This window comes from Octopus sinensis, linkage group LG7 (assembly GCF_006345805.1).
Source record: "Octopus sinensis linkage group LG7, ASM634580v1, whole genome shotgun sequence".
NCBI classification, from domain to species: domain Eukaryota; kingdom Metazoa; phylum Mollusca; class Cephalopoda; order Octopoda; family Octopodidae; genus Octopus; species Octopus sinensis.
In genome coordinates this window covers 30,356,916-30,384,622 of record NC_043003.1, presented here as the reverse complement: position 1 = coordinate 30,384,622, position 27,707 = coordinate 30,356,916, and the positions used below count along the sequence as shown (strand labels likewise).

The 27,707-nt window shown below is 35.0% G+C and overlaps 2 protein-coding genes across 10 annotated transcripts in view; one reads left to right on the top strand and one right to left on the bottom strand.

Annotated features, from left to right (window-relative positions):
• The window catches only part of LOC115213868 (zinc finger protein 260-like), a 40,752-nt gene extending 16,057 nt beyond the window's left edge, over positions 1 to 24,695 (bottom strand). Inside the window, exons 1-3 of one of the 9 annotated variants that reach the window (XM_036504333.1) lie at positions 12,008 to 12,908; positions 11,075 to 11,180; positions 4,803 to 7,529 (exon numbers count right to left, since the gene is read on the bottom strand). In XM_036504333.1, coding sequence (XP_036360226.1) covers positions 5,083 to 6,996 — 1,914 coding nt within the window. In that variant the 5' untranslated portion in view covers positions 6,997 to 7,529; positions 11,075 to 11,180; positions 12,008 to 12,908 and the 3' untranslated portion in view covers positions 4,803 to 5,082. Of the gene's footprint in view, positions 1 to 4,802; positions 7,530 to 11,074; positions 11,181 to 12,007; positions 12,924 to 18,370; positions 20,106 to 24,066 lie in introns of those variants that run through there. The other 8 variants (XR_004999830.1, XR_004999831.1, XR_004999828.1 and 5 more) reach the window with 8 other exon arrangements.
• Positions 1 to 27,707, top strand: part of LOC115214080 (zinc finger protein 62 homolog) — a 433,795-nt gene that overhangs the window by 251,706 nt on the left and 154,382 nt on the right. The gene's annotated exons all lie outside the window — the stretch shown is intronic.

Genomic DNA, 27,707 nt, shown 5'->3' with positions numbered 1-27,707 from the left:
GATAGAACCCTTGCTGAACAATGAGAATGATTTCAGCAGTTGAATTAGGTGTCAAGAGTTGAGGCTCCATATATGTACGCTATTTGCATTATAGCATGCAGTTTAAAGAGTAGTTGTTTAAACAAGAGTAACTAACCATGATATTATAGATGCTGGTGATATTTATGGGTCCTCAAGAAATGGTATTTAATTTGGGATAGTTTGCAACTATATTCATCGACATCTAAACTGAAAGGGAGATTGAATTTTTTGAGGTGAAATTAGAGTCTTTCAGCAATGCCAACTGCTAAGGATGAAGGAAATACTGTGCATGCATAGGACCTTTTACTTAAGCTTCTTGTGGAGGTAAATCTTACCTGACTTTCAGGCCATAGAATGCCTAAATAATTGACTATTTAAATTGATAGTGGCTAGCAGAACCTGCGGAAATTCCACAGTGTAAGTCAGCACATTTGAAACCATTATTTTAGTATATTAAACACAAGCAAGGAATTTTTAAAATTCTTTTGATATCCTGTTATTTAATCAAAAGTGATTTTAGACATAACTGAAATGAATTTCGATTGTATTGCTATTTACCTCCTTGTAATACATTTGACAGATATGATATGCTTTATAGTTTGAGGAAATAAAAGATTTATTAAAAAGATAAAACTTATTCATATATATTAAATGTTTATTAATTACAATCTTTATTACATATTTACAAAGTAAATAAATAAATAAATACAAACTGTATTTTCATAGGAAAAAACAGAAACTTACTGAATTACAAATGGGACTATACAAACTGTATGTGACATACATATATAAACAGAAATCCAAAACAATGAACTAATTTAAATGTGTATAAAATATACATTGCATGTGATCACAGAAAATATTTGAGAAACTGTATGAACAGAATGTAATATGAATGGCACACATATAAATTCTACTCTTGCAGCATTTCTTTATACAGATGCTTTTGTAAGAGTTTTACCTTCCAGTTTGCCTCGTCTGTTGGTCTCAACTCGTCTTACTGTAATATCAGACAATTTCCATAGGAGGTAGCAACAATATTCCAATTTTTCTAAGTATCTCTGTGCCTTATTTATTGTCACAGAGCAGGAGAGCCTTACAGGGAACTAAACTCATTCCAAAATGAAAGTAAGGTTGGAGTCATTTGGAACCAGCTTTATGTGAGGTACTAGGAAGTGCATTTGTTATTGAAGTGGCTCCAATGAAATTATTGTGGAGGCTGACACATCCTACATGTATTGCATGCTTATATTTGAAAAGTAATCCTCCTTGTTCTTTCTCTTTTTAGCTGTCTTCTAACATTGTCCATATTTAATAAACAAATGTTTCAATTGAACAGATAATTAAAAGCATTAATGCGCATGTACGGACAGAATTTTTTTTTAAATGGTAAACAAACTAGTTTGCTGTCCAACAACCACCAAGGCTCAGTTTGAGTTATTTACCGAGATTTTTATTTCATTTCAGTAATCTATTTGCATAACTTTTGATATAGCGCTGAGCTTATCTACCTACCTGTCTGTCTGTCTAGGTAACTATCATGTCTACATTCCCTTCTGCCCATGTATATGCTTATTTTCATATTGAGAAGCATTTAAACTTAATAACAAAAAAGTGGGAGGGTTATGGCAATGCCCCAGCATGGCCACAGGTTTTGACCTGGAACATGTAAAAGATAAAAGTGTAATATCCACAGCTATTTAAGGTTATTTCACTTTATATTAGAACATGAATTTATAGATTTTTGACACAATTTCAATTGTACCTGTGATTTTAACACAAAAATACAGAGTAATATAGACCTTCTCTCTCTCTCCTTCATGTTTTCCCCTTTCTATTTTTTCTCATTACTTGTAATTCTCAGGACATTGTCCGTACAAACTCATGATGTGGGAGAGAAGTATATATGCTCCTTGAAGACATCCAGGATAGGTAATCTGAAATATTAATCATAGCAGGTTATCTTACTTTTTGTCCTAGTATGTTATCACAGTACAACAGACACCCTAAATCTGTAACTATTCTAATATCAAAATCCTTAATCATATTCAACTGTCTCACAAATTCCAGAGACTTTAGTATTTGATATGAAAGGATATTAAACTGGTTCAATTTTCAGATTAGTTTGCCAGCAATATCATAGAACCAATTGACAATAGCAGTTTTATTGAACTAATTAAGTAGCTTATCTAATATCAAAATTGAAAGAATAAAAAAAATGCTTAGTTACTTAGCCTGTCCCACTTTGGAAGGATTAATCAATGAACATTTAATGTTGGTGAACAAATTCAATATGTAGTCCTAAGGAGTGACATAAGAGAACCACTGTGAAGAAACTCATAAACTATGCTGTTTATTTTAGTAATTTTGTTTTGGTATCATTGCTATATGGGAGACTGTTGTGTGGTACACTGCTGGTTTTATTTGAAAGGTCTTGTATAGTTGTTCAAAGGATAAAGCAAAGGGTTGGTTTAGTGCCAAAATCTTAGTTTAAATCAGAGAAATGAAGTCTACATTAAACTTCTGGAGGTTTTTTAAAAAATTTATTTATGAGGGAGATACTCTCATGATTTGAAGGCAAATTTGTGGTTATACAAGTGGTCATTTATGAAAAAGTAAGGTTTGTAATGTGTCCATTAAATCATGTTTTCTGTTTTCTCATTGGGAAACCTCACCTGAGAAACTACACAAGAATCAATGCCATGTACTGCAAGGGAATTGTCATTTACAAATATACTTCAGCATTAGGGAAAACTTCACCTAAATATCCCATTTTATTTCAAGGCATTAAAACCAAAGAAATTATCTGCCCAGAAAATATCTAGAATATTTTCAACAAATCCCTACTTATTGGAGAGCATAAATTCCATCTTACTCTCTCTGGGAAATTGTACATGTAACCAATTACTGTATCCCTTAAGAAGACTGAAGGTTTTGCAAAAGATATATATTTGCTGTCAATACAAAAGTAAATTTTGAAAACTTGAACTGAAACTTTTGGTTTGTTAAATCTATTCACATATTGTTAATAACACCAACTACAGTAACCACAGCATACCAAAAACATAAGGTCTCCCTTGTCTCAAAACTGTCTGTTTTACAAAATTAACTATGAACCAAGAATTGTAAAATTACTTTTTGTGTGTATGTATATGTCATTAGAAATTATGCAAAAAAGAAAAAAAAATCTGCAACTGCTTATTCCTGTAACTGGTTTGTATAAAACATAGCGGTTTCTTGGGCACATCTTACCATCTTCTGGACTCAACCCATTTACCAAATTCTTTTACTTTTCTTTTCATTACAGAATCCAAGTATACTGCTCTAATTTTGTACTTATGCTTAAACCTTCTTTGTTAAGACGTTTCATACTTTTATTATACATTTGCATTCACACCATCCATCTTGTTCTTGCCTTCCCTTATGCTTCATCAATGACAAACACCCAGCTCCTATTAATCAATGCCATACCTACACTACATTAACATACATACACATAACTCCTCATAGACACAGATAGCCATTGATATTTGGATCTGACCTACTGAGTCAAGTAAAATCAGTCATGGCCAATGCCAGTCCCGCTGGACTGGCTCCTGTGCCAGTGGCACATAAAACACCATTTGAGTGTGATTGATGCCAGTGCTGCCTGACTGGTGGCATGTAAAAGCACCCACTACACTCTCGGAGTTATTGGCATTAGGAAGAGCATCAGCTGTAGAAACCTTGCCAGATCAGATTGGGGTCTGGTGCAGCCTCCTGGCTTGCCAGTCCTCAGTGAAACAGTCCAACCCATGCCAACATGGAAAGTGGATGTTAAATGATGATGATGACATACACCCACTCTATTCTTCTTAACTCTCTACTCCCAACAGAAGAGCATTCACACCTGGTTATTAACTCTTCACCTTATTTTTCTTCACAGAATATTTCTCTTTCTCACTCCCCTCTACATCTCTATTTCTTTCTTTTCTAGTGATGTAGAAATAAGATCCAAACTGATAGGAATATAACACTTTCCATTAAATCATTAAGCTAATACCATGTTTGCCAAACTTTGTTCTTCCTGTGTCCTTTGATGTATATTTTCTTTACACATATACAAGAATATGTATGTGTGCATATGGGTGTTACAGCAGTTTATTTTTAAAAGAAGATTGTAAAAGGCAAAAAACTAATTCAAGATCTCTAATAAAATTTGTCGTGTACTCTAATTAACCAACCAACCCCTATAGGCATGGCAAGTAGACTGATGCATTCTACCACTGGGTCCACAAAACCAACCCATCCATTACCATTACCACTCTGTCCTCTTAGTGCTTGTGTCAACATAAAATGCAACCATTACACTCTATCAAGTGGTTTACATTTAGGAAGGGAATCCTGATGTAGAAGCCTTGTCAAAATATTAAGTAAGGATGAAATGTAATCTTCAATCAGCCACATTGAATAAGAACTGACTTGGACTCTAACATTCCAGTTAGTCTGCAGCAAAAAATGATAATGATCAGTAGTATGGCTTCTAAAAAGTTAAGAAATTCCTGAAAATATTTTACCACAGATATCACAGTGGTATGGTTTCTCACCTGTGTTAGTATGTATGTGATGAACTAAATGTGAATTTACTTAAAATCTTTTACAATAGATATCAGCAGTGTGCTCTCAACCACCTGAGTATGCTTGTGAATAGTGAAGTTGTATTTTGATAAAATTTTTAACCATAGATACCACTGTAGTAAATATTCAGACTCATGTAAGAACATTTGTAAAAAGTCAATTGATGAATTGTGGAAAATGTTTTATTACAATATCACAATGCTATGGTTTTTCACCAGTGTATATACGTAACAAGTTAAGTGAAATTTTTTGGTAAATGCATTACTACAGATAACACAGTATTGTTTCTCAACTGTGAGCAAACTTGTGAGTAGACAACTCACCATTACAAAAGAAAGATTTACCACAGGTTCCATAATGCTATGGTTTGTCACCTATATATGTATGTGACAAGTGAGAACTTTGTGAAAATGCTTTGCCACAAACGTCACAGTGGTAAGGTTTCTAACTTGAGTGAGTAGCTTTGTGAACAGTCAATGCATTTTTCCGAGAAAATGATTCATCGCAGATATCACAGTGGTATTGTTTCTCACCTCTGTGTGTAGGTATATGACGAGTTAAGTGAGAATTCCGTGAGAATGTTTTACCACAGATATCACAGTGGTATGGTTTCTCACCTGTATGAGTATATTTGTGAACAGTCAAGTCCCCATTTCTACTAAACGTTTTACCACAAATATCACATTGATATTCTTTTTCACCTGTGTGAGTACGTATGTGAAGATTTAGTTGATACTTTTGAGAAAATGTTTTACCACATATATCACAGCAGTATGGTTTCTCACCTGTGTGAATATATTTGTGACCAGTCAATTCATAATTCCGAGAAAAAGATTTACCACAGACACCACAGTGAAATGGTTTTTCACCTGTGTGAATGCGTATGTGACGAGTTAAGTCAGAATTCTTTGAAAATGTTTTACCACATATATCACAGTGATATGGTTTCTCACCTGTGTGAAAACATTTGTGAACAGTCAACTCATAATTCTGAGAAAACGATTTGTCACAGATGTCACAGTGGAATGGTTTCTCACCCGTATGAGTGCGTATGTGACGAGTTAAATCAGAATTCGTAGTAAATGTTTTTCCACAGACATCACAGTGATATGGTTTCTCACCTGTGTGTGTACGTATGTGAAGTTTCAACTGAAACTTCTGAGAAAATGTTTTACCACATATATCACAGTGATATGGCTTCATATTTGTATGAGAATATTTATGAACAGTCAATTCGTAATTCCGAGAATATAATTTACCACAGATATCACAGTGGAATGGTTTCTCCCCAGTGTGAATACGTATGTGACGAGTTAAGTCAGAATTTTTTGAAAATGTTTTACCACAAACATCGCAGTGAAATGGTTTTTCCCCTGTGTGAATACATAAGTGACGAATTAAGTCAGATTTCTTTGAAAATGTTTTATCACAGACATTACAGTGATATGATTTGTCACCTGTGTGAAAACATTTGTGACCAGTCAATCCATAATTTCGAGAAAATGATTTACCACAAATGTCACAGCGAAAAGGTTTTTCACCTGTGTGAATACGTATGTGTCGAGTTAAGTCAGAATTCTTTGAAAATGTTTTACCACAGACAGCACAGTGATGTGGTCTCTCACCTGTGTGAAAACATTTGTGAGCAGTCAGTTCATAATTCCGAGAAAATGATTTTCCACAATTGTTACAGTGGTATGGTTTCTCACCTGTGTGAGTGCGTATGTGACGAGTCAAATCAGAATTCGTAGTAAATGTTTTACCACACACATCACAGTGATATGGTTTCTCACCTGTGTGTGTACGTATGTGAAGTTTCAATTGAAACTTCTGAGAAAATGTTTTACCACATATATCACAGCAGTATGGTTTCTCACCTGTGTGAGTATATTTGTGACCAGTCAATTCATAATTCCGAGAAAATGATTTACCACAGACACCACAGTGAAATGGTTTTTCACCTGTGTGAATGCGTATGTGACGAGTTAAATCAGAATTCTTGTAAAATGTTTTTCCACAGACATCACAGTTAAATGTTTTCTTACTTGTCTGTGTACATATGTGAGCAGTCAAGTCGCCATCGCAAGAGAAAATTTTACCGCAGATATCACATTGGCATAGTTTCTCATCTGTGTGAGTACATTTGTGTGAAAGCAAAGAATCATATGTGAAATTTTCATCACAATCTTTACAATGGTAAACATTTGAATTTGTATTAAGTGAATTGTGTTCACTGGTTTCCGTGGATGTGTTTGTTTTGATGTCACAGTCATATGATTTCATCTGTACATCTTTCTCATTTGGGTGAGGGAAATCCTTATTCTCATAGACCTGATTCTTACACAGACTCTCCTCCATAATGTCATATGTTCCTCACAAAATGCAAATTTAATTTCTTCTTTATATATGTTTTTCTTTAATTCATAGTTTTATAAGGTAATGTGAGACTGTGATTAAGATGTTATTATGACACAGATTATTTTTTGTGATAATATACATTGTCATTTGAAATTGTTTCTTTTTAGCTATGTCTCTTACATATAAACATTTTTCATACTCTTTTCAGATAAATACCATACTTGTTGATTTTAATTTTTGAATTAAATGTTATCCTGTCAAACATGATTGTATTCAATCAATCCAATTTTCAAAATATATCCAGATATCTTATGCATTAAATATAAGGTTGGTAATGTTTTCTATTAAATTTCTTGAGTTCAACCACAAAAAAAAATCAAGACAAGACATATTTCCAATCAACTTTTTAAAATTTCAGAGAAGTAAGATAACCTCTGTCTCATGTTAACTTCATGAAGTCATTCTTCAGTCTTTCATATTCTTCATTAGTCAGTTGATGTGTCTTGTGTCAGATATCAGTATTATCAGATAACCTGAAATACAGAGATGGTATCATACATAAGAGACAATTAAATGTCAACAAAAAAGATGGTAGAGAGAAGATATTTAACCAGAAATAATGGTTTCAAATGTTGGCCCAAGGCCAGCAATTTCAGGGGAGGGGTTACATTGATTACATCAACCCCAGTGTTCAACTGGTACTTATTTTATTGACCCCAAAATGACGAAAGACAAAACTGACCTCAACAGAATTGGAGCTCGGAAGAAAAAGGCAGATAAAATGCTGTTAACAGTTCTGTCAGCTTACTGCCTTATATTTAACCAGAAATATTGAAAGATAGAACAAGGAAGAGAAAGAAAATACCTATGCAGAAAAGATACATAGCATAGGCATATATATCATCAGTAAGTGAATTATGTTGGTCACTCTACATAGTTTCATTAAAGATTTTAAGAAAAAAAGAGGAAGGCTATTTTTTTTCATATTTGGAATGTAAAAAAGGCTTCCTTTCTTTTTTACATGTCATATGATGGTATGTTTTTAATATTCAACCTCATGAACAGAGACATGAGATATGTTGAAGTCATTGTTGTTAATATCTTCAATATACACATTTCTTCATAACATATTCCACTCTGCCTATAAGAAACTAAAGAGTCAGTTAACTTCTGGTCTATATGAGTCTCTTTATATTTTATTTTTGTGAATAATAATAATACTAGGAAATAAAGTAAGCCTTGAATCAAACTGTAAATGTGGGAATGAAGAAAAAGAACCTTGGTGGAAAAGAATAAAAAAACAATCAATCAATGAAATATGAAAACATTTCAAAACCTTGGAAAGAAAGAAAAAAAGTGAAATCAAGAGGGAGGAGAAATATCAGGAACTAGAACATAGATACAAGATAAAGAGAAAAAGGCTAAATGTAGTTCTTGAAGAGCTGAAACGAAGATTACAGGCTAAAGTGACAAAGATCAACAGATATGACCAAAGAATTGAACAATAAAAAATCAACAGATTGTTCCAAGACCAGAAAAGGGTTTATCTACAGCTGAGTGGAAAGCTTAACAGCAGTGAGAGACCACACACTGAAGGAAGTAAAAAGTTTTGGAGTAACATCTGGGATAATGGAAAGCAAAACAAAGATGCTAAATGGTAGAAAGAATTAAGGTTGCAAAAATATGAAGTGAAACACAGTAATATTAGAATAACTGAAATGGTAACCAAACAGACAATAAAGATCCCAAACTGGAAATGTCCAAGACTGAATGGGGTACAAGGATATTGGCTGAAAAATTTCCCAGCACTACACAGAAGAATAACCACACAAATGGATAAATTGATCAACAATGGTGTACAAATCCCAAAGTGGTTGACCATAGGTAAAAAAATTCTTTGCCAAAAGGATCCCAGCAAAGGCAATGCAGTAGATAATTACCAGCCTATCACCTGTCTGCCTCTGATGTGGAAGCTGATGACAAGAATATCTAATTATGTGTATAAGTTCTAAGAAATGAATGACAAACTGTCAGTGGAACAGAAAGGGTGCAGAAGGAAAAGCCAAGGGATAGAAGACCAACTTCTGATAGACAGAATGATACAGAATGACTGCAAGAAAAGACTTACTAATCTGGGCATGTCATGGACCAATTATAAGAAAGCGTATGATATGGTTCCTCATTCTTGGATTTTGGAAAGTATTGAGCTGGTGCAGATGTCTGATAATATAAATTGACTTTGGCAGAATTTGAACTGTGAACGTAAAGACGGATGAAATACCACTCAGCATTTAGCTTGGCAGGCTGATGATTTTGCAAGCTTGCTGTCTTAATGATAATAATAATAATTATTTCAAATTTTTGCTACAAGGGCAGTTTGGGGGAGGTAGGGATGAGTCAATTACATTGACCCTAGTGTTCAACTAGAACCTATTTTATCAACCCTGATGGAAGGCAGAAACACTTCCTTTTGAACCCGCCCATAAATTTTTTTTTTAAATATTAGACATGGTGGAAAAATGTAAAAAAAATTTCTGTATTATGTATATTCATGTCTCAAGGTTAGGCAAATTTCATAGAGTTAGGCAATTTAGGCTTTGACGTTAGGCAAAGTGGGACAGGAATATACATAATACAGAAATGAAGGTTTTGTAATAGAATTTCTTAATTTTTATGACTTTCTCATTATTATAAAACATGGTAGGAAATCAATTTTCCACTATGTCTAATATTAAAAAAAAAAAAATTTTATGGTGAAGTACAAAACTAAGTCTGAAAGGCAAAGTCGATCTCGGCGGAATTTGAACTCAGAACGTAGCGATGGGCGAAATACCGCTAAGCACTTAGTCCACCTTGCCGCCTAACGATAATGATCCCTTTTACTATCGATACAAGGTCCGAAATTGTTGGAGGGGGGGTAGTAGATTCGGCATAACTACAGATTCCTGCCCACCCCCACAACTTTGGATGATCATAACTTTCAGAAAAATGGATCTTTTTTAATGCAATTTTTTACGAATATGTGTCATATCTTGTAAATTCCGAATATACAAAACTTTTGGGGGAAAGTGCTTTAGGAGGAAATGAGGTGGGGAATTTCGGAAAATTCACCGGCGTCCACTTTAATTCGTCATAACTTACAAGAAAATAGATATTTTTAATGAAATTTTCCACAAATATACCTTGGACTATGTAGATTCCGAGAACATAGGAATTTGGGGGGAAAACAATTGGCGATTACTTTTGAGGACCGTTCTCCACTCGGGGGTGTTTCGGAACAAGTCGTTCATATTTGTTTCATTTTCTCCGTTTTGTGTGTTTATGCATCCGTAGATTTCTAGTCCTCTCTCTCTTTCATACACACACGTGTGTGTATAATTAAAAAAAGTTCAAACGAGGAATTATTCTATTCAATGTCTTTCTGTTAGAAACGTTTAGACCTTTAGCTGGTTTTTTTAGCATAACGAGTTTTCTGGTGACAGCCTCACTGCCTGCTGCTTCGGTAGAAATCTACGGATGTACAAACGCCCAAAATGGTTATTATCATCCAAAGTCGGTAGGTGGGGGGGGGGCAAGAATCTGCAGTTATGTCGTAGATTCTATCAACTCCAGTTTTACTGGTACTTAATTTATCGACCCCGAAAAGATGAAAGATAAAGTTGACCTCGGCGGAATTTCAACTCAAAACGTAGCGACGGGCGAAACACCGCTAACGATAATAGTAATAATGATTTCTTTATTTGCCACAAAGGGTTTACAGTTATCATTATTAATAACAACCTTTTCTACTACAGGTACAAGGCCAGAAATTTTGTGGGAGGGGACTAGTCGATTACATCGACCCCAGTGTTTAACTGGTACTTAATTTATCGACCGCAAAAGGATGAAATAATAATAATAATAACAGTAATATGGCCTCTTAATACCCAAATTGGCTATTGTTGGCATACCAGGAGTTGAGAACCAACCCCGGCAATCATCATAAATGATTGAAAGGAATAGTATGACCTTGGGATATTCTTTCCGAAATATCTGAGGATATACAATTAGAGTGGTAAAAACATGCATTTTTCAATACCATGTCTTTAAAGACTAAGAGGTCAGTAGCTTTTGAGCACGCATCAGAAGATTCCTATGGCCATATGCGATACATCAAGTGGGGAACCTGGAAGTTGTCTGAAACCCTATTAGTCAGAAGAAGAAAAAACGTATATTATTGATAAAATACAATATTATTAACATATAATCGAAATATCAACTGGTTTCGCACCAGATGTTAAGAACCAACCCCAACAATTATCAGGGATGGTTAAAAGGAATATAGTTAGTTATATACACACACACACACACACATATGTAATTTCGCTATTACGAGGTTATAATATTGTTTTATCAAAATATATATATTTGTTGTAAACATTAATATATGTGTCAGTGGATGTGACATTATTGTGATTTAAAACAGAATATATATTTACTTCCCGCAAAGGAAGCGATACGGGTGGGTATATGAAATGGCGCGCCTATCCTTCAATCAATTCAACGATTGCTTTGGATCATTATCTCCGGGACGCGACACTTTCAGTCTGAAAGTGATATGCTTTCAATAATCGCATGAAAACTATTTTGTCCAAAGTTTTCTTTTGTTTAGCACTTGGTCACTTCTACCCTGACAGCCTTAGCATCAAAGGAATAAAATTCATTTCGTTCGTCTTTTTTCAGGTATACTGTATCCAACTAAGACTAATTGATAAAATGCGTTTTACCTTTTCTAATGAGGATGTTATTATTTCTAGCAGGTCAAGTGATAATGTGGGAATTACGGCATGAGCTTGGAATTAAAATTAGGAAGAATGGCGAAAAATGAAACAAAATCATCTTTACTTTAAACAAAACATTTTACTTTCGTAATTGACACATTTTCTTCACTTTCTTTTATCTTACTATAGAATATATAACAAACATATGTATTAGAAGGAAATGTTTTCAATATTATACAAATAATACTTACGCATTATAGATCCAATGAAGAACATGTAATATATACAGAAGTGGCGAGAACCTATGAGGGACAATGATAGCTTCAAAAGCAAATATTAATATCCATTTCTAGGTGTACAAAATTTTTTAAAATATGCCGTATCTATTTCATATACAGTTCGTTATGAACCTGCTATATCTTATTATATCGCTTAAATGGCAGCTGTTATATGAGCCTGTCAAAATAACAGATATGCGTCAAACAATAGCAGGAAGTGAAGGGAAATAGGGAAACAGTCAGGGGAAGTAATTATATTGTCAACTTTAACAAAAACACGTTTCGGTGACATAAATTATTCCGCTGCGATATTAATTTATTCACTACAATTAATACTTATTTCATCTCTCTTCGACACCAAAATTATTTTGGTGTGCTGAAAAAGTATAAGTAAAATCAAATGCGAAATAAAAAAAATATGAACTTACAACAGAAATAAGAGACTAAAATAAAATAAAAAAAAAAACATTCGCACAACTCAGAATGTCTGTTCACACTTGCTGAACACAATATCACTTGTGTTCGTACAGTTCAACGCGAATCATATCTGGTACAATACCTTTATCTAAGTATATAGTATCGCACAAACCGCGTACTTCCATCGTTTCAAAGTCGGCAGTACTCATACAAGTATGCGTTGTGTAAACGTATACGTATAATTATCTATCATCATCATCATCAATGCTTAATGTTCACTTTTGCATTCATGCATGGGCCAGACGGGATTTGCGGAAGTAGATAACACTTAGTAGTTTCCAAGTAAGGTAATTTTTCCTGATGATCAGAGCTAGAAGATTTGGAAACAAAAGATGCCGCTTGCATGACGGCAACGTTCATTTACAACTATCACATGAAATCAAAGCAAGGGGACTATACTGCATGCATACATACCTAAATATAGGCGGGGGCAAAATGAGTTATTTTTGATTTTATATTATTTCCTCCCTCCCACTTTGAAACTTATTTGTAAGTATAGCAGCATTTTTGGAAATAAAAAAATATTGTTATAGATGTTGTTGAAGTTGAAAGAGTTTAAAATATAGTCAGGTGGCAGGGACTACCTTTCAAGATATTTTTCCTCAACTTCGACCTGATGGTAATTGAGGTTGAGGTTGCTAATAAGATATCTATAACAATCAATATTATTTTCTCTGTTGGATTCCAAGTCAATTTTTCCCACCCTAATATCAAATTTGATCATTTTCAAAACATGGTGTCTAAAATGGTGCAAAATGAGTCATGATTAATTTCAGTTTCTTCTTCACTTTTACTGCATGGTGCATAACTACATCAAGAAGAGAGTCACTCCAACAGATCATGAAAAAGCTATAGAAGATATATATGTTGAGATTTTAGATTTAGTTGAGTTTTGTTAATTTCATATCATGCCATTTTCCCATGATCCTCTGTCAATTTGACCCAGATATTAATAGAGTTTTGTTGCATTTCTCGTCTGTTTGATGTCTAAGGATGGATGTTGATGTGTCTGAGCCTTTTCTTAAATGTAATTCTGGAGAAGTGAAGAGACATTGCTCATTTTGCCCCGGCTAAATTTGTCTTTCATATGTTTACAAGAACTGAGATAATTTTCTGAAATAGTGTTCAGATTATGTTAAGAATGGGTACTGAAAGCTTCTTGGCTTTGGGTAAAAGAAAATAAGGGAGGATCAGTTAATTATGATTTTATTCAACATATTCCTCTCTCAGATTCACACCAGGGTTTTCGCAATACCTTTAAAGCCAGGAACTTTTCAGCACCCTGACACCTCCTTATATAGTGTTTTTAATGCATTTAGAAGTCATTTGCTTAGCTGATATAGCTACTGTGAGGTAGCAAACATAGGTAAAAAAATTTTTTTTATTTAAGTAAAAAATGCAATAAATCTTACTCATTGTGCCCCACTCTATATATATATATATATATGAGGAGTAGATAGGCAGCTGACAATTGATGAAGGATCCTTGCTCTGTGTTTACTTGTCCTGTTTTCCATTTTATTCTTGTTGTTTACGTATTTAACTTGTTTACATATTTCATGTTATTTGAACTGTTGGTGACATCTTGTACCCATATATGCATGTATATATATATATATATATATATAATAGGTGCAGGTGTGGCTGTGTGGTAAGAAGCTTGCTTCTGTGCATGCATCACCCAGAGTGCATTTGGTTTGTCGTTTGTGTGCAAGTCGCACGTTTTTTTTTTTGCTGCTTTGACGGTAGAGATGATGTACTCAGACTTTAGCAGGTCTGAGTTGTCTTCAGCAGAGGAGGAGCTGGTAAGGGCAGTCATAAAGATGGATGGAGTGTTGGAGAAGACAAGGAGTTTTGCTGAGGCCATGGAGATGAAGCAAAGGGTGTTGGACTTGGCTGGTCTGAAAGGGTATGAGAAGATGGTACAGGTGGGACGTGATGTGAGGTTGTGCCCCGCCCCCCCAAGGAATTATGGAGCGGATGGAGAGAAAAATAATCACCTATAAGGTGTTCTCATTAAAATGAAAAAAGGCTGAGCAGGTAGAAGCTGAAATGGAAAAGGCGCTAAGGGAGCAGTCAAAGGAAATAATATACATAACTAAAAGAAGGAGACATGGGACAATGGTCGTCCAATTTAGGACAGTAGAGGAGGCGAGGAGTGTGGTGGTGAAAACAGAGGAAGTAGTGCTTCTGTCCACATACCTTGGAAGAAAGACTTCCAAGGTAAGGGTAGAAGCAATCCCACCTGATATAGAAGTGGATTGGGTGGCGGCAGATGTCCTTGTTGGAAGTGAGGAGAAAGTGGCTGTCCTTCAAGCCACAGAAACAGAAGGAGGAGGGTGGAAAGGGAAGACACTAGAATTAATTATACAGATGGAGGAGAAACAACTGGAGAGTTTGGCAGAGATGGTGATGTTGGGAGAAATTGTGTTTAGAGTGTGGGTATAGTACCACATTGTGGAGGAAAAGGAGGAAGAATGGAAAGTAACAGAGAGTAGAAAGAAGAAAAGAAAAAAAGAAAGAACACTGAGTATGATGTGGTACCCCAGTCCAACTCCATCCCATCCAAGACCACTCAGCCCCACCCACCCCATTTCACCACAGAAAAAAAAAAGAGCAGACACCTCAGAATCTAGAAGACCCCTCCTCCAGTGAAAAAGGTTACGAGAGAGTGCAGTCATGGAGCAATAGCGGAACTGGAACAGAGACCAAAAGGAAATTAGGACTGAGGTGGCAAGTGGTGTTGCTCAGTGTGGGGTAAGTAGCACTCTTCATATTTTCATTTTCAACTATCATGCATATTATCATAATTTTAATTTGTTTTTCATGTTCGTTTTCACGTGTCATTCATAATATATTTTTAATTGTTATATGTCCCCACATGTGTTGTAGTGTCCCCTCAATGTAATGCCTTAATTGCAAAAATATTGAAATAAAGAAGCTTGCTTCCCAATCATATAGCTCCAGATTCATTCCCACTGTGTGGCACCTTGGGCAAGTGTCTTCTACTATGGCCTTGGGCCAACCAAAGCCTTGTGAGTAGATATGGTAGATATGGAAACTGAAAGAACCCATCGTGTATATATATGTGTGTGTTTGTTTCATGTAGCAGAGGATATAAAGGTGGTAATGTATAATTGTGAAGAGAATTTTATAAGAAAGGAGGGAAAAAAGGAATATAAATTGTGTTAATATTTTGAAGTAAAATTCTAAGAAAATACAGTCAAAAGTTAGTGGATGTAGATGAATAGCATTGATAAAGTGTATCTACTGAGTGGATTTCTCTTGAAAGCTTAACTGCAAGTCCCAAGGATTTCCTTGGAAAACAATTAGGTTTAGTGAGGTGCAGCCTATAAACCAGGCTTAGAAAGATAGAACCCCTCACTGAACAGTGGGAATGACTTCAGCAATTTTACCATACATGTAATTTATTTGCTTGAAAGTATGTGCTTTGAAAGAATGGTCGTTTAGAGAGGAGTAACAAATATTGGCATAATGCACTTAATAAAGCTTCGTGATATTTATGAGTGCTAAGGAAATGATTCTGTTCAGAGAAAGTTTCCGAATTTCTTTGTAAAGACATCTAAAGTTCTCTTCAAAGGTGGGGTGAGGGATTCTTCATATATGTTAAGTTCTCATTAATGCCACTCTTTATTGCATCAGTGTAATAGAATGCAGTGCTACAGAAGATATCTCTGATTGAGGAGAAATCAAAGATTCTTTCACCAATGTTGTCTCCAAAGGCTGTGGGGATTGCTGTGAATTCACAGAACCTTTTACTTAAGCTTGTCATGGAGGTAAATCTTGCCAGTCATGGGGGTCAATATAATGCCCAAATAATTGATTGTAGTAAAATTGAAGGTGACATCTATACTTAAATGAAACCATTTGTAAATTCTTATTAAATTTTCATAAGTTTTGTTTTGAATGTTATGTATCTACATGTATCTTTTTACATCTGCATTTGTGCCTGACATACTCATTACCCATAATTCTCACTGCATTCACTCATTACTCTTCTACCTCTCTTTCTCTCATTGACTCTTTCCCTGTGGCTTCTCTGTATCCTCTCTTTGGCTCCTATCCACATCATCCTTCAACTGTCTTTCTTTCATTGACCCTCTTCCCACAGCTTTTCTAGCTTCTTGCACCCTTTCACCCTTCTTTACTAATCTTTGTTTTCTATCAAAACACAAAAGAATTGGTGAAGAATTAGAAATAAATTTTGCAAAATACATGACCATTCTCAAATATCTATGTATGCTTGGCTTATTTGCTGATTGATACATTTTAATAACTGCTTGCACTCATTCAGGATTGGAATTAATATGATAAGAAATGCATGATCAGGATAGCAGACTTCATCTTTACCAATTTCTGCTTTGTCTTGTTTCAATCACTCATGTTTTATGTCATAGTTATTCATATATGTATATATGAAGATCACAGTAGCATGAAACTAAAGTAGTAAGACAAGTACTCAGTTTCAGTTTTAAAACTTTATATGTATATTTCTATTTATGTATCATACTTAACCAAAATACATAACTGAAAGGCAAATATACAACAGTACTTGTCTGAAGATAAACACATTATATTCATAAGAGATGATATCTGCAGAATACTGCAATAAGTTTGTCTTTCTTCAATGTATGTACATTAAATATAATTTATAGATGGATGTTTTAATCTAATGTTACTTCTGTTGCATATAACATTTTTTATTCAGCTGGGTAGTTATTCACAGTATCAACAAATATATATAGTTTCTTTATATATTAGCAGTGATAAATTTTGTCTAAGCATGAGCTAAAGAGAGGGTACAGAGAAGCCACGGGGAAAGAGTCAATGAGAGAAAGAGACGTAGAAGAGTAATGGGTGGATGCAGTGAGAATTATGAGTAATGAGTGTGTCAGGCACAAACACAAATGCAAATGTAAAAAGATACATGTAGAAACATAACATTCAAAACAAAACTCTGAGTATGCTATTGACAATGCCCAATGAAACAGAAATACATCTAGCATCCTTACTAGCTGCTACTAGTCTAATTTTTGCCTCCTTTCAATATATATTGTGTTTTTAAAGACAGTAAATCCATAAGAAATATAACATTCAGACAATTTACATAAAGCATGTTACATAGATGGTTGTTTTAATGTAATACTACTACTGTGGCATGAAATAGAGGTGTGTGTTTGTGTGTGTGTATCTGCAGGATTAATAAGTTTGCCTCATAATCACATAGTTTTGGGTTCAATCCCACTCTGAGGCACATTGGCCAACTGTCTTTTACTTCAGCCCCAAGCTAACCAAAGCCTTGTTAGTGGATCTAGTGAACTGAAAGGAATTCATTGTGTGCATGTCTCTTTCTCTTGATATCATGTGATAGTTGTGGATAAGTGCCACTGTCATGGAAGCACAACATAGGTAACCAAGCCAAAACTAATATTTCTTAATGCAGAAATACAAATTTATATCTACACCACTCAAGATTTGACTGAGTCACCTACTTAGTGCTCAATTATTAAATGGAAAACATATCTTCACTTTATATATATTTCTGCATTGTTACGCCTTTTCTATTTATTTTTACTCCTAACAATATTGTAACTTGTGTCATATTAAATGTTTTGTGCTCTATGCATGTTCATTTCTTCCACTAACTCCACAGTATTATCTAGAAGTAATATAATTCATTTGCATTTGATTTTTACAAAGTTACAACTGTTTATCTTGTTCCAAAGACACTCATTTACATTCCATATAGAAATTTTCTGATCATTTATTTCAAATTAATGTCCATAAATGTACATAAATAAATTCAAATATGTCAGATGAATCATAGAAAAAGTTTTACCTCAAATATCACAGTGATTTCTTCTTGATTTAACATAACATGGTCTAGATAATTAATCATTTCCAGAAAATATACTGTAAAATTGGTTGTATATTTCTCTCACGTATGAATATGCTTATGTCGAGATAAAGTACCACTGTTAGAGAATGTTTTGCCACAGATATGACAGTGATATGGTTTTTCACCTGTGTGGATACGTTTGTGACTTAATATATTTCTATTTGTAGAAAATGTTTGACCACAGATATCACAGTGATATGGTTTCTCTCCAATGTGAACATATTGATGGGTTGCTAAACTACTACTCCGAGTGAAAGTTTTACCACATATATCACAGTAGAATGGTTTCTCTCCTGTGTGAATACGTTTGTGTCGAGACACACTACTATTGTTAGAGAATGCTTTACTACAGATATCACACTCATATGGTTTCTCACCTGTATGAATACGTTTGTGTTTAGATAAAATAGCTTTCTGAGAGAATCTTTTACCACAGATATCACAGTGGTATGGTTTCTCTCCTGTGTGGATAAGTTTGTGTTGATATAAATTACCTTTCTGAGAGAATGTTTTACCACAAATATTACAATGGTATGGTTTCTCCCCTGAGTGGATATGCTTGTGTTGAGATAAATTACCACTTTGAGAGAATGTTTTACCACAGATATCACAGTGATATGGTTTCTCTCCTGTGTGAATACGTTTGTGGGAAGATAAGTCACGACTTAGAGAAAATGTGTTGCCACAAACATCACATTTATATGGGTTATCACCAGTGTGATTACGTTTGTGAGCATATAGGTTACTGCTTCTAGAGAATGTTTTACCACAAATATTACACTGATAGGGTTTCTCTCCTGTGTGAATATGTTTGTGGGAAGACAAACTACCACTTTGGGAAAATGTTTTACCACAAATATTGCAAAGGTATGGCTTCTCTCCAGTATGGATACGTTTGTGGGTAGATAGGACATTACTCTGAGAGAATGTTTTACCACAAATATTACAGGGATATGGTTTCTCTCCTGTATGAACACGTTTATGGGAAGACAATATACCACTATCAGAGAATGTTTTACCACAAATATCACAGTGGTATGGTTTCTCTCCTGTGTGAATATGTTTGTGTCGAGACAAATTGCCACTTCTAGAAAATCTTTCGCCACAGATATCACAATGATATGGTCTCTCTCCTGTGTGAATACGTTTGTGGCGTGTTAACAAACTGTTTCTAGTAAATCTTTTATCGCAGACTTCACAGTGGTACAACTTGGAGACTGAGTGGCTTAATTTATGTTGCATTAAATTCTTTCTAGTTATGTATAACTTGCCACATATATCACAAGGATGTGATTTTTCTTCCATATTTTTCTGTGTCTGTGAGGTTACTACTTTCTTATTCATAACTTTGTTTTAATCTATATGTTCTTTTTGTGATGGTTGTGTTTAAAGCATGGTGGTTTTTATTAAGAAACTTCAAGTGGATTTATTTTGTAACTATAGGATTGTGAAATTTGCTTCAATTAAGAAGTACAGCTACGAAAGTACATACAGCTAAAATTTTATGGTTAATCTTCCAAGTTTAATTGTTACACATTTGTGTAAGAATTTTTGCAAACAATGTGACATACATTCAATCAAACACTGCAAATACAGCTAACATCAGTTTTCATATGTTGATAAATATGTTGATCGTCATTAGTGAAAGATTTTTATCTCAATATCAGCAGATAACCTGAAATTAAAAAGAACACAACATAAGAGACAGCAAAATTATGATTACTAGAGAGAAAATATTTGACCACACATACTGAAAGTTAGAATAGCAAGGAATAGTCAGAAGATGTTTACAGAGAAAAGACATTCTGGTATAGAGTTCTGGTGAATCTGGGTAAGGACTATAGTCGTGAATCTTAGAATGAAGACAGTCTTGAAAACTGATTCCTCTCTTACACTGAAACATTCCACCCTGTATTGAAATTCACTTACTTTAGTTATTTCCCCCCATTTTTAAATCCACGTTTTTATACACACACACACACACACACATGCATGCATGTATGTCATGACAAAATGGTATAAGAGACTTTGTTTCACCCAGCATTAACAGGGGTGCAAAGCAAAGGAGAAAAGCAGCTGCAAATATACCACCTGCACTTACCCATAATCCTCATACTTGCAAAAGCTGCAGGCTTCTTTGCAAATCATTGACAAGACTCAAATGTAACATTCAACATAATCATAACTGATGAAGAAAGTGTACGTAGTCAGATCCTTATACATCAAAACTGACAGGGATTCCATCTTATATATATCATCAACATCATCATCATTATACAATTAATCTCCCACACTAATAATTATGTAGCTGCCACTAATTTCTTTTCCAAACAATCATGTAACTTTCAACCATCTCCTGACCATTACCCACACCTCTGTTTCTTCCTTCATGCTCTTACTCTCTTCACTCACACTCATTCTTCTGACAGTTTCTCTCTTTGTGAATACGTTTGTGGCGTATCAACAAACTGTTTCTAGTAAATCTTTTATCGCAGACTTCACAGTGGTACAACTTGGAGACTGAGTGGCTTAATTTATGTTGCATTAAATTCTTTCTCGTTATGTATAACTTGTCATATATATCACAAGGATGTGATTTTTCTTCCATATTTTCCTGTGTCTGTGAGGATACTACTTTCTTATGCCTTGGATAAATGGAAATCACAGAGTAGTGAGGAGTCTTGACCTTATAGGGTACAAGGCAATCTCACTGGTACTGTTGGCACAATAAAATATACTGAGTACACAATAGTAGATAGCAGTGTATGTTAAAATGATGATGATAAGCTTTATATGCTCAAACCTCTTTTCTTGTTGGTTTTCCAATGAAACTGGAATATTTATGCAGTGATGCAAGTAACAATATGGAGTTCTAATGATGATTAACACATCTATAGAAACTGACGAGTCCAAGGAAATATTGTAACTGCTTCTTTCCTTTGATGTTAACTTCACTGAACTTCACAGTATTTCAAGAGTACTTTTACAAGTACTTCCAGAACATACCTTTTTTTATTTCCTCAACCCTTTTTATTTATCATTTTGTAGATTTACAAATCTACATTTGATATAAACAATCATTAGTGCCCAGAAAATCTTTAAATCCATTGCAGCAGCAATATAATGAGTTGAAATTTGTTTGATATTAATTGACAGCACCATTGCTGTATAATTCAGTGTTAAATACGGTTGCATCCAAAACACTTATTATTGTCTTTGTATTTACTTCTGAGTTGACAGCATAATGTGAAGAATTAATGGCTTACTCTTGTTCAAGTTAGTAAGGTGGGGTGGGGCATAATGGGCCAATTTTTCCAAAATTTTGAAAACAATACTCTTTTACTTGTTTCAGTCATTTGACTGCAGCCATGCTGGAGCACAACCTTTAGTCGAGCAAATCAACCCCAAGACTTATTCTTTGTAAGCCTAGTACTTATTCTATCGGCCTCTTTTGCTGAACCGCTAAATTACGGCGATGTAAACACACCAACATCGGTTTTCAAGTGATGCTGGGAGGACAAACACAGACACACACATACATACATATATATGTATATATATATATATATATATATATATATATATATATATATATACAATGGGTTTCTTTCAGTTTTTGTCAACCAAATCCACTCGCAAGGCTTTGGTCAGCCCAAGGCTATAGAAGACACTTGCCCAAGGTGCCATGCAGTGGGACTGAACCCAGAACCATGTGGTTGGTAAGCTACTTACCACACAGCCACTCCTGTGCCTATGTCAAATAAAAACCAACATATAACAGTTAAAATGGATTTACAATCTCAAAAAGTGCATTATGATTTGGATAAGTACATTCGATGGATCAGGAAGCAATTTTGAATACTCAATTCATAGACTTAATTGTATTTGAACTGTTGTAAATATCAAAAATTTAAATATTTGGTGGGGCATAATGGGTTTCGACAAATGGAGTGACACAGAGAGCAGTATTTGGATAAAAATGACAAACTCTGGGTGAACATTGATAACAATCACTAGAGAAACATATGAGAGACATCTACAGTTAAATAAATTCAATTTTCAACAAAGTAGAAAAAAACAACCACCATGTTTATCAAACAACAGTCACTTTGAAGGTTAAATCAATCACAACAAAATCTTCCATATAGCACATGTAGTCCAGGTTAAGCTGTACACTTCTCACAGAAATCTTAGTTGCCCTTTGAATATCTATGGATAGACATAATCATCACAAAGGTCACACAGCAACCAAACTTCATTATTCTTGCCTTATTATCTACTCCAAAATCTCTTAGAAAAGGAGCAATCACCATCCTCATCCTTCAAATAATTTACACTATCATGGCCATTATCATTATTGTAACACACTGTACTACATGTTTCCTGCCATTTTGTAACAAGTGACCCTCCTTCTTTTCCACTCTTAGACTTCCAATGCTTTTTTGGTGCATGTTTTGCTGCACACTCTTCTGCCTCAATCTAAAGCTACTTGACAGCCTCATAAATGTTAGGGCTTTTCCATAGGAAGCTTGGACACACTGCCTCTTCTTGTTAGAGTCAGTGACTCCAATTCTGGTTTCAGGGGCAATGGCTCAAATTGTTGCTTTCTCAAGCAATTAAATGATGATTCAGTGAAACTTAAAGAAAGCTTGTGCTCTGGCTCTTCAAGGATACCAACTTGTCATCAACAGCAGCTCAATCTACAAGCAAGAGGCCTACTCCATGGTATTCTCCAATGAGATTATCATTTGAGAGAGCATATTTTCCATGAAACACATTATCATAACGACATGAATGACTTATTTTAACTTCCGTTTTCCTCATGGAATAACGATGTAATCACCTTACCACCCTTTGATTCCGTGTAAATATCACTAATTACATGAAATAATGCTGCTAAAACACGTTCAGACACTGGCACATATGTGTAGACTGTGGAAGACTTCTTTTCTTCTATTTAAGTGGTCCATTATACCCCACTTTTGAATTACTTTGAATTTTATAATTTCCAATGATATTTCCTTTATCCGACATAACATAGAAAGATACTCCGAACATACTTATGGTACAAGAAATTCGAATTTATAGTACTTCTTGCAGCTCCGCGAAGTTTTACTTGACGATCAAAAATTGGTTGGTCTATGACCGAAGAACTTGAAAAGGAATCACCAGGAAGATACATTTATATTAATAGCAGGAGGGATGATACAATTCATAATAGCTGCTACATCATACTTTCTGGTTTGGAGTTGACAAAAAATTATGGAAATCTGGGCAAATGACTCATTATATCCCACTGACCCATTAGACTCTACTCCCCACTAGTATTTTATTCCGTAGCCAGTGCAAATATTAAACAAAGACAAATTTGATATTATGGAATGTAGTAATCAATTGATTGCACTTTTGAATTTCTCGCTGACATGCAAATGTCTGATGTATGTTTATAAAACAAAGAGAAAGCAGAATTTAAAAAATGAAAACATATCCTTAAAAAAAATAATAAATTTCAAAAGCAAGAAATTAGAGAGAATGAAGTAAACATGAGATAAAACAACAGAGAGCAGGAATGGTGTAACTGATAGAAGAAGTTTAGTATAAAAGAATTGTGTAAATTATATATAAATATTACTTACAAAACAATGTAGTTATAACATGAAATAAAGATGTACTGAAGTGGCAAAACTTGAAATTAATGGACAGAACTTTCAACTACTTCTTACAAGATATTTCTATTGTCTTTGTTTGGTTAATCAACAATCTCTTAAGTTAATCACAGCAGTTAATTACTAACAAAGTATAAATATATGTAAACAAAAAATAAAATAGCTATTCAATTTATAAATACAGAAATGACTGAAGTTGACATATCGAAAGCGTCAGTACTTGTGTGGTAAACCCTACCTCTAACCAATAGAGAGTTCTATATAGTAGATATTTAGAACTTGTGTCAGAGAAAATATGTGTAGAAGAGCGTCGGTAAAAGTAAATGCAGTAAAATAGAAAGTATCTGTTTAAAGTTAAAGCATTGCGTTGTATATTTATTTATTGCTCCTTCGAAATTCATGTGAGAAACTTGGAATCGCGACCGAATGAATTATTACATAGAAAGAAAACTCTGTAGCACAGTTATTTAGCCCCAGGAAACATCCTCTCGTTCACTCTCAAATCCCACTATTTCAGGGCATCTCGAGTTACTTCGTCTTACTAACAACATTCGTGTTTTGCCCAATAAATTTATAAACAATCTTCAACATAGTTGTTGTTTAGAGCAATTCTACTGCGTTCCAACAGGCTTAAAATCAAAGATAATTCTTGCCACGATCATTTTTTTTTCAGTGATACGTGTCCTGTTATAAATAATCTTAGATTGTGACTGAAAGAAGAATTGGTTACTATTTCGAGCATGCTAAGTAACCACAGATTTCTTTAGTTTGCTAGAAATGTATTTTATTTTAATTCTATTTAATTCAGCCCTCTTTTCTAGTTTTATTTATTTATTTATGTAGGGAAATAAACACACGTGGTTTGTAACTAGCAGTCGTGTGTTCTTGTAATGAAAGATCGCCGTCTTAAAGTTGGCGTAAAAGCGAAAGAGACAGGGAAAGAAAGAGAGAGAGAGAGAGAGAGAGAGAGAGTGATTGGATCACGTAAGTTATCTTTTGAAGTCAACGTTAAGCGGAGGAATTGATGTGTGTGTGTGTGCGTGCGGTGTGATTGAGAGGGAGAGAAACAACAAGCAAAAGCAAAAAAACATACCCTCTCTCTCCCTTACACGCACATGAACATGTATGCAATAGGTGTGTGTGTGTGTTTGTGACTGAAGCCAAGAACAAGATCATTAGCATATAGGAGCAGCTTGTCTGAAATTCCTGTTATTGCCTGGAAGACTATGATGAACAAGAGGGGGCTGAGAACTGACCCTTGGTGAATTCCTACTTGTACCCTGAATTCCTTGCTACACTCATTGCTAACGTTCAGCATCCCTGTACATGGCTTGTACAGCTCTCACCATTCACTCATCTATCCCTAGCTTCTGTATTGACCACCAAATAAGGGAGCAGATGACTCTGTCAAAAGCTTTCTCCAAATTGACAAAAGCCAGGTACAGATGTTTATTTTTGGCTAGATATTTCTCCTGAAGTTGCCGAACTAGGAATATAGCATCAATTGTGCTCCTGCCTGGCACAAATCTGAACTGCATTTCATCTATGCTAATTCTCTCCCAAATTAGTTGAACTATGACCCTCTCTGTGATTTTCATCACCTGGTCCAGCAGTTTTATGCCTCTGTAATTATTCCTGTCTAAGGTGTCACCTTTGCCTTTGTAGTAGTTGATTATGATGCTGCTACACCAATTGTTGACAACCTGATTATGGTGACTAGGCTATATCCTACTCTGCCAGATATTTTAAGCATCTCAGTGGAAAAACCTGATGGGTCAGGAGCCTTTCCTGTTTTCATGTCCTTAATTGCTTTATCTACTAAACTACTGTCGATTTGGATAGCTGTTGACTCAGTTGGTCAACATTTGGCAAACTCTCCTCTTCCCATTCATTCTCCAAATTCAGCAGTCATTCATAATGGCATTGCCAAGCCTCTCTCTTTGCAGAATCATTAAATGCATGTGCACCATCATCCATGTGGACACATTTCTCACCTATGACATCACAATTTTCTCTCATACACTGTCTTGCAATCCAAAACAGTTCATGTCTTTGGTCCTCACGTTGCTGGACATAGGCAAACCTTATCTTGTCTACTTTTCCCCTGGTTAGATATACATGTCTCCTAGCTTCCCTTCTAGCTATCTGATACAGTTCCCTGCTGCCTGACATGCCCATTGAAATCCCCAGCTATGAAGATGAGATCATTGTCATTTGTCTTTCATGTAGCCTGCAGAAGAATATCATAAAAGCAGTCCTTTTGTTCATTTGGTAGACCTGCTTGGGAGTGCTTAGGCAGAGATAATTTTTGCTATACTATTCTGCAAAACTAGCCTGAGCCTATATACTCTATTGCACACTCTGACTACCTCTATGACCTTATCCACCCCTTTCTCTGCAAGGAGTATGCCCACATCACCTACCCAGCTGTTGCTAACCTTCCCAAAAGATTTTATACCTATGTGTCTTGCCTGTCAGGAACTTGAATGAAGCTCATATCCACCTCACCTCTTGAATGCAACATGCATCACATGCCTCTGTTCAAGCATCTTAACAATCTCACTAGACCTACGTTTCAATGTGCCTACATTGACAGGGTCAGTTCTGAGAAGTGGGAAAGGGGTGTGGGTGGGAATATGGGAAGGAGGGATGGTATTCAGCACCTGAAAAGGTTTCAATATACATTTGAAAACAGACGTGTCACATCAGTTGTTCTCGCTTTTCAAATAAGAAATAGGACTTCATACACCTCACATTAAAGTCTGTGCAGCTTGTTAAAAGTTATCTACTTCAACACAATAAACCTTGATAAGAATTTGGGCAGCCTTTTGGGCGAAGGTGAAAAATAGGCACACCACCCGTTTTTGGAGGTTAGGGTTACACCGAAAACAGATGGTGTGTGTATTCTTGGCAAGACCCCACCACCACCACCCTTTCTTTTAAAATTTTCTTTTTCGACACAAACACCCCTTTTCGGCTACGAGGAAATACAATTCTGCAAAAAAATTGGCAAAGATCGGCATTTTTTAATTACGACCCCCATTTCCTTCATTTGTTACTTTTTTCAGAAATTTTTCTTTCTTTCAAAATATGCGGAAAAATACGCAGATTATGATTCTGAAAAAAATTTCCAAAAATTTTTGTAAAATTTTTTATTTTAGAATTTTTTTTTCTAAATATGCGGAAAAATACGGACATTATAATTCGGACAAAAATTTCAAAGCATTTTTGTAGTTACGGTTAAGGTTGGGGTTTTAGGGTTAGGGTTAGTGTTGGGGAAAAAAGTCAAAATTGAAGAATTTGAGGGTGGAAAGGGGGAGGCAGAAATTTAACAATGCCGATTTTTTGCAGTTTTCCGGAACCTCTATCCGAAAACGGGGGTTTTTGCCCCCCCCCATTTTTTAAACAAACAAATTTGCAAGAAAATGGGGGTGGGTGGTGAGGTGTTTCCGTATTCTTTATCTCCGCCACACAAGCATTAAAGAAGATAAACCCATTCCAAAAAAGAAACGATGAAGAGTAAAAGTTAATCTCAACGTCATTGAATGCAAAATGGAAATGGTCGTGACAAATTCCATAAGCATGTTGCCCAACGGGCAAACAGATCTACC